General features: G+C 36.7%; 1 protein-coding gene across 1 annotated transcript; it reads left to right on the forward strand.

The window, feature by feature from the left end:
* Positions 1-9,069: 9,069 nt before the first annotated feature.
* On the forward strand, positions 9,070-11,202 carry LOC108200678 (uncharacterized). Its single transcript, XM_017368914.2, has 4 exons — positions 9,070-9,145; positions 9,281-9,590; positions 10,026-10,275; positions 10,788-11,202. The coding sequence occupies exons 2-4, from the start codon at positions 9,292-9,294 to the stop codon at positions 11,064-11,066; spliced, it is 828 nt and encodes a 275-aa protein (XP_017224403.1). The 5' UTR covers positions 9,070-9,145; positions 9,281-9,291; the 3' UTR covers positions 11,067-11,202.
* Positions 11,203-13,093: the final 1,891 nt, after the last annotated feature.

Raw genomic sequence — 13,093 nt, forward strand, 5'->3', positions numbered from 1 at the left:
TTCACTCACTTTTCTTTTTTTCTTTCCCATTACTTTATATATATTTCTTAATTTTCATATACAAAATAAACGTAATAAATTGGCCTGGACGGAGGAGGAGGAGTGTTGTAACACCCCAGTCCCACATCGAGAAGAGTGGGAATATTTGTTCACTTTATAAGTATAAGTACTACTACCAATTGCACCAACAAATCATGATCTTTTGGGGGGCCTGTGGTGGGCTTGTGGATTACCCAAGATGCTGCAGTTGGGCCAGTTTATTTCGTCTTATTTTCGGATTCGAAATTCGAGACTTAACCCGATTTTCGAAAAAGACCCGGGATTCGACCCGGGTTGTTTCATATGGTATCAGAGCCAACTCTCGAAAGCTTGATTCGTCAAGTTGCCGGAGGTGGGGACAAGAAGGCTGGTGGTATTATCCCGCAACGGACTGAGATCTAGAGGTGGGGACACAAAGCCAGCCGATATTATCCCACAATGGCTAGAGAGGTACGATCTGGGCCTATGGGCTATCCGTTTCGGCCTGATGAGGACGTCAGGAATTTAAGTTGGGGAGTTTGTAGAGTGGGAATATTTGTTCAGTTTATAAGCATAAAAGCATAAGTACTACTACCAATCCCGCCACGAAGCAAGCCGGTATCATCCCACAATGGCTAGAAAAGTAGGATTTGGGCCTATGGGCTATCCGTTTCGGCCTGACGAGGACGTCAGGAATTTAAGTGGGGGAGTTTGTAACACCCCAGTCCCACATCGAGAAGAGTGGGAATATTTGTTCAATTTATAAGCATAAGTACTACTACCAATTGCACCAACAAATCATGCTCTTTTGGGGGGTTTTGATGGGCTTGTTGATTACCCAAGGTACTGCAATTGGGCCAATTTATTTCCGTTTATTTTAGGATTCGGAATTTAGAACTTAGACCCGATTTTCAAAAAAGACTCGGGATTCGATCCGGGTTGTTTCAAGTATTACGTACATACTCAACGGAAATGAGAAATTGGTTGTAATGAATTCACATCTATTATAAAAGGTCCTGATTCCATTAAGATAGCATTACACTTTTTATTGGACCATATACAAATTGTAACTATTTCTTCAAATGGCACGAATAACTTTAAACAAAATACGAAATATGAGACTAGAACATCTCAATTTAAAAGGCTATAATTTTGATATTTATTTTTCTATTTTTAAATAAAAGTTACAATATTCGTATTTGACGTGTAATGCCACTATTTTATAATTCTACTAAGTTTCATTTAGGGTTAATTATCTAACTGGTCACTGAAGTGGGCTTAATGTATCAAGTTGGACCAACTTGATACCGTTTTCACTTCAGTGACCAACTTAATACATTAAGCCCACTTTAGTGACCAGTTAGATAATTAACCTGTTTCACATTTATATTTCGACTTCAATATTTCAAAGTAAGTGCGTGATACAACATTTTATAACACTTAAAAATTATATTATGGACATATTAAATAAAAAACATTCATATGTTCATTAGGGATAGATATCAAGTAGGTCACTCGTTTCGTCCAAATGTATCAATTGAGTCACTGAATCTCAAATTGACTCAAATGAGACACTCATTAGAAAAATTTGTATAAAAAATATCACTCTATCGTTAGTCGAAATTTTGAAAGTATTATATATTGAGTTTCACACATTATGAATGATATTACATCTAAATGAAAGATTCCGAGTTCTAGTATTTTAGATAATATTTTTAGATTTTTAAACATTTATCTTCTATTTATTTTTATTTAAATAAAATAAAACTCGGAATCTTTCATTTGGATGTAATACCATTCAATAAAAAATGTGCGAAACTCAATATATGATATTTTCAAAATTTCAACTAACGATAGAGTGATATTTTTGATACAAATTTTTCTAATGAGTATCTCATTTGAGTCAATTTGAGAATCAGTTACTCAATTGATACATATGGACGAAACGAGTGACCTACTTGATATTTATCCCCTATTCATTATCAAGTTACAGAAAGAAAATATAATATATATGATGGTGAAAAACTCCAAAAACTCAATTCCTAGGATATCGTGGTTGGATTGTGTTGGGTTTTAGTTTCTATCTATGAGATTAAAAGCCCAATAGGATTACCCTTGTTTTGGCCCACAAGGAGATAAAAATAAAGGGAACCCTATATATAAATATAGGAGGATATTTGTGAAAATAAGCAAGAGAGAAAATAGGCAAAAGAGATATATTGTGTGAAAATTCGTAGGTAATTTTCTGGTTGCGCTGGCTGCCTTGTTTTTGCGTTTCCCGGAGTTCCAACGGTCGGATCGTCCTGAATTTCGGACAGCATCTTCCTAACACCGATATCTAAATTCTGAACGGTGGAGATCGGATTCGGAGGTGTATTTGAGGGGCTGGGCAGTAGCTAAAGAGCCGTGGAGAGGCTGAACCTAGCCGTGGGTCTTTGTTCTTTTGTTGCTTATTTGGTTCCATACTTCTTGACGAGTTATTCCAAGAGTGTGAAGGTGATTGTATTCCTCTAGTTTTATCTGGAGAAGAACTTGGTGTATTACCCATATAATTTATCATAGTGAATTGTTTGGGTGGACTACGGTCCCGTGGTTTTTACTCCTTTCATTGAGGGGGTTTTCCACGTATAATTCTTGGTGTCTTGTTTATTGTTTATTGTTGCTTTACTTGTTTGTTTCATCGAAGGTTCATACAAGTAGGGATAAGTATTGTCCAACGAAGATTAATTCCGCACTTAGTTGTTGCCGTTGTGGTCACTTTTTCCCATCAGATTGGCATCAGAGCCAGGTTCTTGTTTTTGAACTTGTTTGAACGATGGAAACGAATACGAGTAGAATGGTTAATTTGAATGGTTCTAATTATCATGTTTGGAAAGGGAAGATGGAGGATCTTCTTTATGTGAAGGAATATTATCTTCCCGTGTTTACTACGGAGAAGCCTGCAAATAAAACCGAGCAAGAATGGACTATTTTGCATCGACAGGTTTGTGGGTATATACGGCAATGGGTGGATGATAATGTTTTGAACCATATTAGTGGAGAGACACATGCGCGTACTTTGTGGAACAAGCTCGAGCAACTCTATGCTCGAAAGACGGGAAATAATAAGTTGTATTTGATTAAACAGTTGATGTCTCTGCGATATCAAGATGGCACTACAATTTCTGATCACTTGAATGCATTCCAAGGAATTATGAATCAGCTTGCTGGAATGGGTATCAAGTTTGAAGATGAGATACAGGGATTGTGTCTTTTGGGTACTTTACCAGATTCTTGGGAGACATTCAGGATGTCTTTGTCGAACTCAGCTCCGGATGGTATTATCAGTATGGAACTAGCTAAGAGCAGTATTCTGAATGAAGAGATGAGAAGAAAGTCACAGGGTTCCTCTTCACAGTCAGAAATCCTAGTCACCGAAAGGAAGGGGAGAGCTCAAAGCAGAGGTCCAGCCAATTGAGGTAATCAACGGAGTAGTTCTAGAGGTAAGTATTCTAATGTTGAGTGCTATCATTGTGGTAAGAAGGGACATACGAAAAAGTTCTGCAGAAAGTTGAAGCGAGAAAATAAAAAGAGCTCAGACAACGATCAGACGAAAACTGACAGTAGTAATGATAATTCTGTGGTGATTGCTACTACTGATGAGCACCTGATCTGTTGTGATGGAGACATTGTTAACCTTGCACAAGATGATTTGAGTTGGGCTATTGATAGTGGTGCTTCGTGTCATGTTACGTCACGAAGGGACTTCTTTACATCTTATACTTCTGGTGATTTTGGAGATGTTAAAATGGGTAACAGTGGCATATCAAAAGTTGTTGGCGTCGGTGAGGTATGTCTGAAGTTTGACACAGGCATGGAGTTATTTCTTCATGATGTGAAGCACGTTCCAGATATGCGAATGAATTTAATTTCAACAGGCCTTCTTGATGATGAAGGGTATGTTAGCAGCTTTGGTAATGGTCAATGGAAGCTCACTCGGGGTTCTTTAATTGTCGCAAGAGGAAAGAGGTGTCCGAAATTATATATGACACAACCTAAAGTCTCTACTGGCATTGTTAACGCGGTGGAGAATGTTGATATGATTGATTTATGGCATAAGAGACTTGCTCACATGACTGAAAAGGGAATGAATATGCTGTCGAAGAAAAAAGTACTATCTGGTCTGACTGATATACATTTGAAAAGGTGTTCTCACTGTGTTGCTGGCAAGCAAAACAGAGTTTCTTTTAAGAGTCGTCCTCCCTCTCGTAGAGAGCATATACTTGACTTGGTGCATTCCGATGTTTGTGGTCCCATGAAAACCCGAACCAATGGTGGTTCATTATATTTTGTTACATTCATCGATGATCATTCAAGGAAGTTGTGGGTTTATACCTTGAAGACTAAAGATCAAGTATTAGACGTGTTTAAGCATTTTCAGGCTTTAGTTGAGAGACAGACTGGGAAGAAACTGAAATGTATCCGGACAGATAATGGAGGGGAGTATACAGGTCCCTTTGATGTGTATTGCAGACAGCAGGGTATTCGGCATCAAAAGACTCCACCAAAGACACCTCAGCTTAATGGTTTGGCAGAGAGGATGAACAGAACACTAGTGGAGCGGGTCAGATGTTTACTTTCACATGCTGAGTTGCCGATGTCTTTCTGGGGTGAGGCACTGAATACTGCGGTAAATGTATTAAATCTCTCACCTTGTGTTCCTTTACAGTTTGATATTCCAGATAGAGTTTGGAGTGGTAAAGATGTTTCTTATGATCATTTGCGTGTCTTTGGATGCAAGGCTTTTGTGCATATTCCCAAAGATGAAAGGTCTAAACTAGATGTGAAGACTAAAGAGTGTATATTCCTTGGTTATAGCCAAGATGAGTTCGGTTATAGGCTCTATGATCCAGTTTCAAAGAAGATCGTGAGAAGCCGAGATGTTATCTTTGTTGAAGATCAGAGTTTGAAAGATGTTGGAAAGGCAGAGTCAATTCCTCAACATAATAATGATCTGGTTGATTTGGATCCAGTTCCTCCAAGACATGTGGACTCGCAGGTTGGAGACGATGCTCATGATAATGACCAACATGACACTAATACTGATATTCCCGAAAATAGTGACATGGATGATGATGCCCATGAGGAGTCACCGGTACAAAATGTTCCACCATTCGTTCCACTCAGGCGGTCTAACAGAGATCGTCATCCTTCCAACAGGTATTCTGCTGATGAGTATGTTCTATTGACTGATAGTGGTGAACCTGAATCTTATGCAGAAGCTATTGAAGATGAGCACAAGAAAGAGTGGGTTTATGCCATGCAAGATGAGATGAAATCCTTGTATGAGAATAATACTTTTGAGTTGGTGAAGCTACCTAAGGGAAAACGAGCTTTGAAGAACAGGTGGGTTTACAGAGTGAAGCAAGATGAGCATACTTCACAACCACGGTACAAAGCTAGGTTGGTCGTCAAGGGATTCAGTCAGAAAAAGGGTATTGATTTTGATGAGATTTTTTCTCCCGTTGTTAAGATGACATCAATTCGTACGGTGCTTGGTTTAGCAGCTAGTCTTGATTTGGAGGTTGAACAAATGGATGTCAAGACAGCTTTTCTACATGGTGACTTGGACAAAGAAATCTATATGGAGCAGCCTGAAGGTTTTCAGGTTAAAGGTAAAGAGGGGTATGTTTGTAGACTTCTAAAAAGTCTATATGGTTTGAAGCAAGCACCAAGACGATGGTATAAAAAGTTCGAGTCATTTATGAAGAAGCAAGGCTACCGTAAGACTATTTCTGACCATTGTGTTTTTGTTCAGAGATTTTCAGATGATGATTTTATCATATTATTGCTTTATGTGGATGACATGCTTATTGTTGGCAAAAATACTGAAAGAATTTCCCAACTGAAGCAACAGTTGAGTAAGTCCTTTGCCATGAAGGACTTGGGGCCAGCGAAACAAATTCTTGGCATTCGTATTCATCGAGATAGAGTGGCCAAGAAGTTGCATATATCACAAGAGCAATATATTGAGAAGGTGCTTTGCAGGTTCAACATGGATAAAGCTAAAGTTGTTAGTTCTCCTCTTACTACCAACTTTAAGTTAACTGAAAAGGATTCTCCTTCTACGAAGGAAGAAATTGCAGAGATGGATGGAGTTCCATATGCCTCAGCAGTAGGAAGTTTGATGTATGCTATGGTATCTACGAGACCTGATATAGCCTTTGCAGTTGGGGTTGTCAGTCGTTATCTTACAAATCCGGGTAAGAAGCATTGGGAAGCAGTTAAGTGGATTATGCGATATCTTCGAGGTACTTCCAAATTGGGTCTTACATTTGGGAATGATAAACCAGTGCTTATTGGATATACAGATTCTGACTTGGCAGGTGATAAGGATACATTGAAATCCACTTCTGGATATTTGATGACTTTTGCAGGGGGAGCAGTCTCATGGCAATCTAGGTTGCAAAAGGGTGTTTTACTTTCTACGGGGGAGGCAGAGTATGTAGCAACAACCGAAGCTTGTAAAGAGTTGTTGTGGTTAAAGCGGTTGATGCAGGAGCTTGGCTTCCCGCAACAACGCTATGTGGTTCTTTGTGATAATCAAGCAGCTATCGATATAGCTAAGCATCCAACATTTCATGCAAGGACGAAACATATCGACATGAGGTATCATTGGATTAGAGACGCTCTTGAAGAAGGGTTGTTTGAAGTGGAAAAGGTACACACCGATGATAATGGTTCTGATATGTTGACAAAGTCTTTAGCTAAAGGGAAGCTAAAAGTATGTTGTTCGATCGCCGGAATGGCGAACTCTTTCTCATAGTTAGAAAGGGGGAGATTTGTTGGGTTTTAGTTTCTATCTATGAGATTAAAAGCCCAATAGGATTACCCTTGTTTTGGCCCACAAGGAGATAAAAATAAAGGGAACCCTATATATAAATATAGGAGGATATTTGTGAAAATAAGCAAGAGAGAAAATAGGCAAAAGAGATATATTGTGTGAAAATTCGTAGGTAATTTTCTGGTTGCGCTGGCTGCCTTGTTTTTGCGTTTCCCGGAGTTCCAACGGTCGGATCGTCCTGAATTTCGGACAGCATCTTCCTAACACCGATATCTAAATTCTGAACGGTGGAGATCGGATTCGGAGGTGTATTTGAGGGGCTGGGCAGTAGCTAAAGAGCCGTGGAGAGGCTGAACCTAGCCGTGGGTCTTTGTTCTTTTGTTGCTTATTTGGTTCCATACTTCTTGACGAGTTATTCCAAGAGTGTGAAGGTGATTGTATTCCTCTAATTTTATCTGGAGAAGAACTTGGTGTATTACCCATATAATTTATCATAGTGAATTGTTTGGGTGGACTACGGTCCCGTGGTTTTTACTCCTTTCATTGAGGGGGTTTTCCACGTATAATTCTTGGTGTCTTGTTTATTGTTTATTGTTGCTTTACTTGTTTGTTTCATCGAAGGTTCATACAAGTAGGGATAAGTATTGTCCAACGAAGATTAATTCCGCACTTAGTTGTTGCCGTTGTGGTCACTTTTTCCATCAGATTGCATATCAAAACTCTTACCACCACGTAGGCATTTCGCAAGAAGAGAAGACAAAACACTTTTTTTTAGGGCTATGAAATTACTTCTTTTGCCTATCAATTTTTAATTAAGATAGAATCTACAATATATATATTGGGAACGGGTGTTATTTAGTTGATTGTGATAATATTTATAAATAATGAGTATAATTCTATAAATAACATTTTTACTGCTTGAACTCATATTTGAAGGTACTTATTTGATATTTTTGATGACTTTAGTGATAATCTTAATATTGTTTTGAGTTCAGTGACCAACTTGATACATTAAGCCCACTTCAGTGACCAACCAGATAATTAACTCATTATTTTAAAAGAAAAAGTTCAGTAAAAGTGGGAAGTAAGTTAAGACTTATAAATTATTAAATTGTTTGAAAAACAATGAAAATCATGAATAGAAAGCTAACATTTTCAATTTTTTATAAATACTTGTAGTTTTTTTACATAAACGGTTCAAGAGCATAAACTACTTTCAAACTCTATTTTTAAACTCGTACCTTTTGTAAATAAACATGCACATTGTCCGGCCCTCAAAATGTACAGTAAGAAAATTATTTTCTTCGCTGTCTCTGTGAAGTGGTCCAACCGTCCACCACAAGTGGGTTCTGGCCTATACTGATGGTGGGTTCGCCTATAGCCTTCGTTGTTAACCGGCGGATGGTCTCGGGTTAATATTTACTCCGGTTTCTATTTATTTTTCTCGTTTGAAATGTCTGAACTATTCATAATATGATATAAATTACTAATTTATGTCTAATTTATAAGACTAAATATGATCATATTGGATTCGAATTCATGAGTACTTTAATACGGTGAAACTTTTATATTCAATACTAATACGAAATTAAAGATATTAATAATCAAAAATGTGTGTTAGCAAACGTGATAAAGGGAAACAGGAAAGGTATTAAGAGACAGAAGGAGTATTATTTATTATATTATATTCTCTCCTTCTCCACATGTCTTGTTTGATTTTGACCAATTAATGACTGAAAATTAATAATAAAAATATATATTGTTAGAAATATATTTAATATATTTTAATATGAAATTTTCTTTAAATAAAAGCCCAAGTGAAAAGTTATATCGCTGTTTAGGAAAAAAAGCATAACGGGTTTTTTTGATCTTTGGAGCAACATTTGATAAACTAGAAGTCAAAGTTTTTTTCCTCTACTTCTCACCTGATAAACTAACCTATCCAAATACGCTTATTTAGAAAAAAACATATCCAAATACTTAACCAAACATTTAACAAACTACTTTTGCTTCTCTCATTTACTCCACTTTTTCACTTTAAAAAAAAATCACTTTTTTTTAAATTAGCCTAAGCGGTCCCACTTATATTTTCGTTGCATTTCTAAAAATATAAAAATATATCGGACAATAAACAATAATTTTCCTAGAACGGAAATAACTCTGGAAATGAATAACTCCTTTTATACTACAAACGGCCCTACCACCTCTCTACTTCCCCTGCCCCCTGCCAAAAATTGTTAAATACTCCTTGCCTCTTTTCTTCTCATCTATCTTCAGCTTCTGCTTTCATATTACTTTCCTTAGGTAAGTTCCAAATAGCACATGTTTTATTATGCATTATTCTTTTTACACTTCATAAATTTGTCAACTCAGGCTCTTCATAGAACGATAGTGATGATTCGGTACTAATAGTGTTGTTACATGTATATAAATGGCTAGTGAGATTCAACATGATGGAGCCATGGGGCAGACTAGAAGGCAAGGTGGTGATGGTGACGGGTGCATCGTCTGGATTCGGGAGAGAACTCTGTTTCGACTTGGCAAATGCAGGTTGTAAAGTCATTGCAGCTGCTCGGAGAATGGACAGGCTTAAGTCCCTGTGTGAAGAAATTAACAATTGTGGGGATGCTAGTGATCAGCAATACCGTGCTGCTGCAGCTGTTGAGCTTGATGTGGCAGGGGATAGCGAGGCAATCAAGTTGGCTGTAGAGAAAGCATGGAACTGTTTTGGACACATTGATGCTTTGGTCTTAGAGGTGATTTCTTGACATTTAAGGCCAGAGAGTCAAACTGTTTATAAATATTCAAACTCGACTCGTACAATACTTGAATTTGACTTGGTAATAATCAAGCTGAGCTCGAACTCGAGCTATTTAAATGTTTTATAAATATATTTTTATAAAAATATTTTATTTATATTTTATAGATTTAATCGAATCGAACTCGAACCGAACCAAACTGAACCGATCATATTTCAAGTTTATGTCAATATTTGATGACTCAATTCGAGTTTTGAGCTGAACTCGAGCCTATCGAACTGTTTACGAGCCGAGTTTCGAACTTGAAATTAAAGGCCTGATAGAGCTGAAGCCCCGAGCTCGAGTCAAGTCTAGCACTGTTCGGCTCGGCTCAATTTACACCCATAATTAAGGCTAACATTTTGCAAATTTACTTGAAAATTATAAAATGTTTTTTTTGTACAAGGTGGAACAAAATCTTCACTTTATTTAAGTGAAGAAGAATGGAACAATGTGGTGAGGACGAACATGACAGGATCATGGTTGGTGTCCAAGTACGTTGGATTACGCATGGTTGAAGCTGGTCAGGAGGGATGTATCATTAACATTTCCTCTGTTGCTGGTCTGAACAGAACCTTTGCTCGCAGCACTCTTGCTTACAGCTCCTCTAAATCAGGACTAAATTCCGTGACTCAGGTACATTCCAAAATCTAGATTTCGAACAACAAATAACAGATAATCTTTGAAATAGAAGAGTTTCAATTGCAGAAAAGAACATTGAATTTACATAGTTCACTATTTTTAGTAAGACCGTATAGTTATTGGCCCTGTTTGGAAGTTAGAGATTTGAGAAAAATTAGAGGTTTGAGGTGTTTTAGAGGTTTAATCACTAGAATCCGTTAATATTAGTGTTTGCTAGTTTTGAGGTGTTTTAGCGGATTGAAATAGACGTTTATATCCTAAAAGCTAATTTTGAAAAAGCTACTTTGAGGAAGGGTTAGCGGTTTTGGTTTATGTCAGAAAAAGCTAATCAATCAGTTATTTATCAAACAGTTTTACGAAAAATAGCTAATTCTATCCGCTAGTCAAAACATTTACTTTAATCAGCTAGTCAAAACATCTAATTCAATCCGCTAACAGCTAACCGCTAATTCCCAAACAGGGCCATTATCTTTCTGTTTTTAACTTCTGATTTGGAATATAAACAGGTTATGGCACTAGAACTAGGGAAGCATAAGATCAGAGTAAATTCGATATCCCCTGATATTTTCGAATCTGAAATAACGGAGAGTTTGATGAAAATGAAATGGCTTAAAAATGTGACAGCAAGAACAGTTCCATTGAAAAGTTTCCTTGCATCTGATCCGGCACTGACATCACTAGTTCGCTACTTGATTCATGATTCTTCAAAGTACGTTACAGGCAACGTTTTCGTAGTTGATGCTGGAGCTACTCTCCCTGCTCTTTCAATATTTTCTTCCCTCTAAAGTATCATCACCGTGTTATGCATAAATGTCTGCCTTACATGTTATAGACTACAAAAGGTTCAGACTGAAAATTTACATTCTACAAAATGGTTGGCTGGTTGCTCTGGCGACTACTCGTTGAACCTTAAGCTTCTGTTTTGTTTTGGCTGAGTTGATCAAGGCTGTGTCGATGTTGATCATCATCTTTACCAGCTGTTTAACTCAAATTGAGAGTATCTTACAGAAAACACATAATGAAGATCTGAATTATTTCGAGATGAATTCATGTCGGGTCTGACTAGATCTTGTCAGCCCTACACACAACGATCACGAGGTTTCAACATAAGATAGCTATGTAAGATTTTTAGGAAGACAGTGAGGCTACAAAAGATAATCAGTGTTTCAAAAAAATTCTAAATTCCATTCTAAACCTCATTCTCTTGTTCACGACATGAATAACTAAAAATGAAATGAAATAAATTATTCGACAACAAGATATTCTCTGGCTTAAAATCTCTATGAATAATATCGTTGTCATGAACTCATGATAATACATAACAGCTTGAAGCAAAAGCTTAAAGACAATTCTAAGCTCAAAACCCGTTAAGCTTTGTCAGAAAAAATATTATTATCCTAACCCTCCGCATCAGATATAGGACTTGTTTTAATACAAAATGGCAAAAAAAGGAAAAAAAATATGTATTGAAAGTTCTGGAGAGAAAGTTTGTAATCAGGAAAAGGAAACAGAACCAGGGATGGTTGAAGAAGAGCAGACGAGGATTATGGTCCATAAGAGAGATCAATCCAGAGCCCTTCCGGTTAGTCAAGAACAAACTAAAGACTAGTTTTGTACATTTTTCTCAACATCAGCAAGTCAGCAACCATGTTCCTTGAAGTTTACTCTTAAAAAAATAACTTGGTAATTGATATTTTTTTTGCCAGGATATTTGTATACACATTGATATAAGATCCTTTATTTGCTATGCCATCCATTTCATATTAGTGGTTAATTTTTGAATTTTTCTGATCAACTAATTTTTAACCAAAATTTGTGAATTTCCTCTATTATAATTTTAAGTAACTGAAAAATATATTTTGAAAAAGGTTACATGTACTCTTTATTGAAATATTAAGTGCCAACTGAAGTGCTGGAAAGAGAACCTGTCTGATCAGTGTATGTGGCTTTGCACTGTTTGGAGTTGCTTTTAGTGAGCCATCATCGATAGGCATGGCTGATAACTCCGGACAATTAGGTTGTGTTCACTTGGATGGAATAGAATGGAGGGAGAATGGAATGAATTTTGTACTCTTACATGGTGTTGGTTAGAGAAAATGTCTATAAATTTCATTCCTTCAATCATTCCATTGCTACTATTTTAACTTAAATTCTAACCCACATGTTGTGGAAGGAATGCTCATTCCATTTCTATATCATGTTTCCTTACAATTTTATTACAAGAAATTTAAACGCATTCATATTTAGTCAATATTATCTCATACTTTCTTCTTTCTCCCTAAAACTTCTATATAATTTTTCATTCCATTCTCCTCCCATTCCGGTATTAGTCTTTCATATCATGGAGCAGCGGCACACTTTTCCTATATTTTTATCCATAGAACTAGAGGTTGATAATGATTTGGTTATTGAGAACATGAGCTGGGTTCGCAATTGGTGTCTGGTTAAGGAGTAGAGCCAGCTTATTACATTCTTCATCTGGTCTGCAGCATACCATTTATTATGTTTATGCCAAGCTGAGTGTAAAATTATCTTTGATTGATTTGGCATTTATTTTTATTTTTTCTGTTTTTTGGGTGAAACTACTAGTGTTTTTTTTAATAATAAAATTTGTTTAGTAAAGAATATTGGTATAGCAGAGCAAGCAAACAATAGTATATCAAAGTATAATGTAGCTGCTAGAAAGGTTGATTTTAAAAGACAGTTCCCTCCTCAATGATGTAATCTTTGTAAATTTTCTGATGGTCGTCTTAACACCCACTCAATCGCTTTAAAGTGTGTTAAATCTCCGTTTTAAGTGTGCACTTTTTCA

This window comes from Daucus carota, chromosome 9 (genome assembly GCF_001625215.2).
Source record: "Daucus carota subsp. sativus chromosome 9, DH1 v3.0, whole genome shotgun sequence".
Classification (NCBI taxonomy): Eukaryota; Viridiplantae; Streptophyta; class Magnoliopsida; order Apiales; family Apiaceae; genus Daucus; species Daucus carota.

Excerpts from the sequence above, each read along its gene's own strand:
- LOC108200678 (XM_017368914.2), top strand. The coding sequence starts at position 9,292 with ATGATGGAGCCATGGGGCAGACTAGAAGGCAAGGTGGTGATGGTGACG. Across the intron at positions 9,591-10,025 it reads GGACACATTGATGCTTTGGT|AAATGTTTTTTTTGTACAAG; the intron begins CTTAGAGGTGAT and ends TTGAAAATTATA. Across the intron at positions 10,276-10,787 it reads GACTAAATTCCGTGACTCAG|GTTATGGCACTAGAACTAGG; the intron begins GTACATTCCAAA and ends GAATATAAACAG.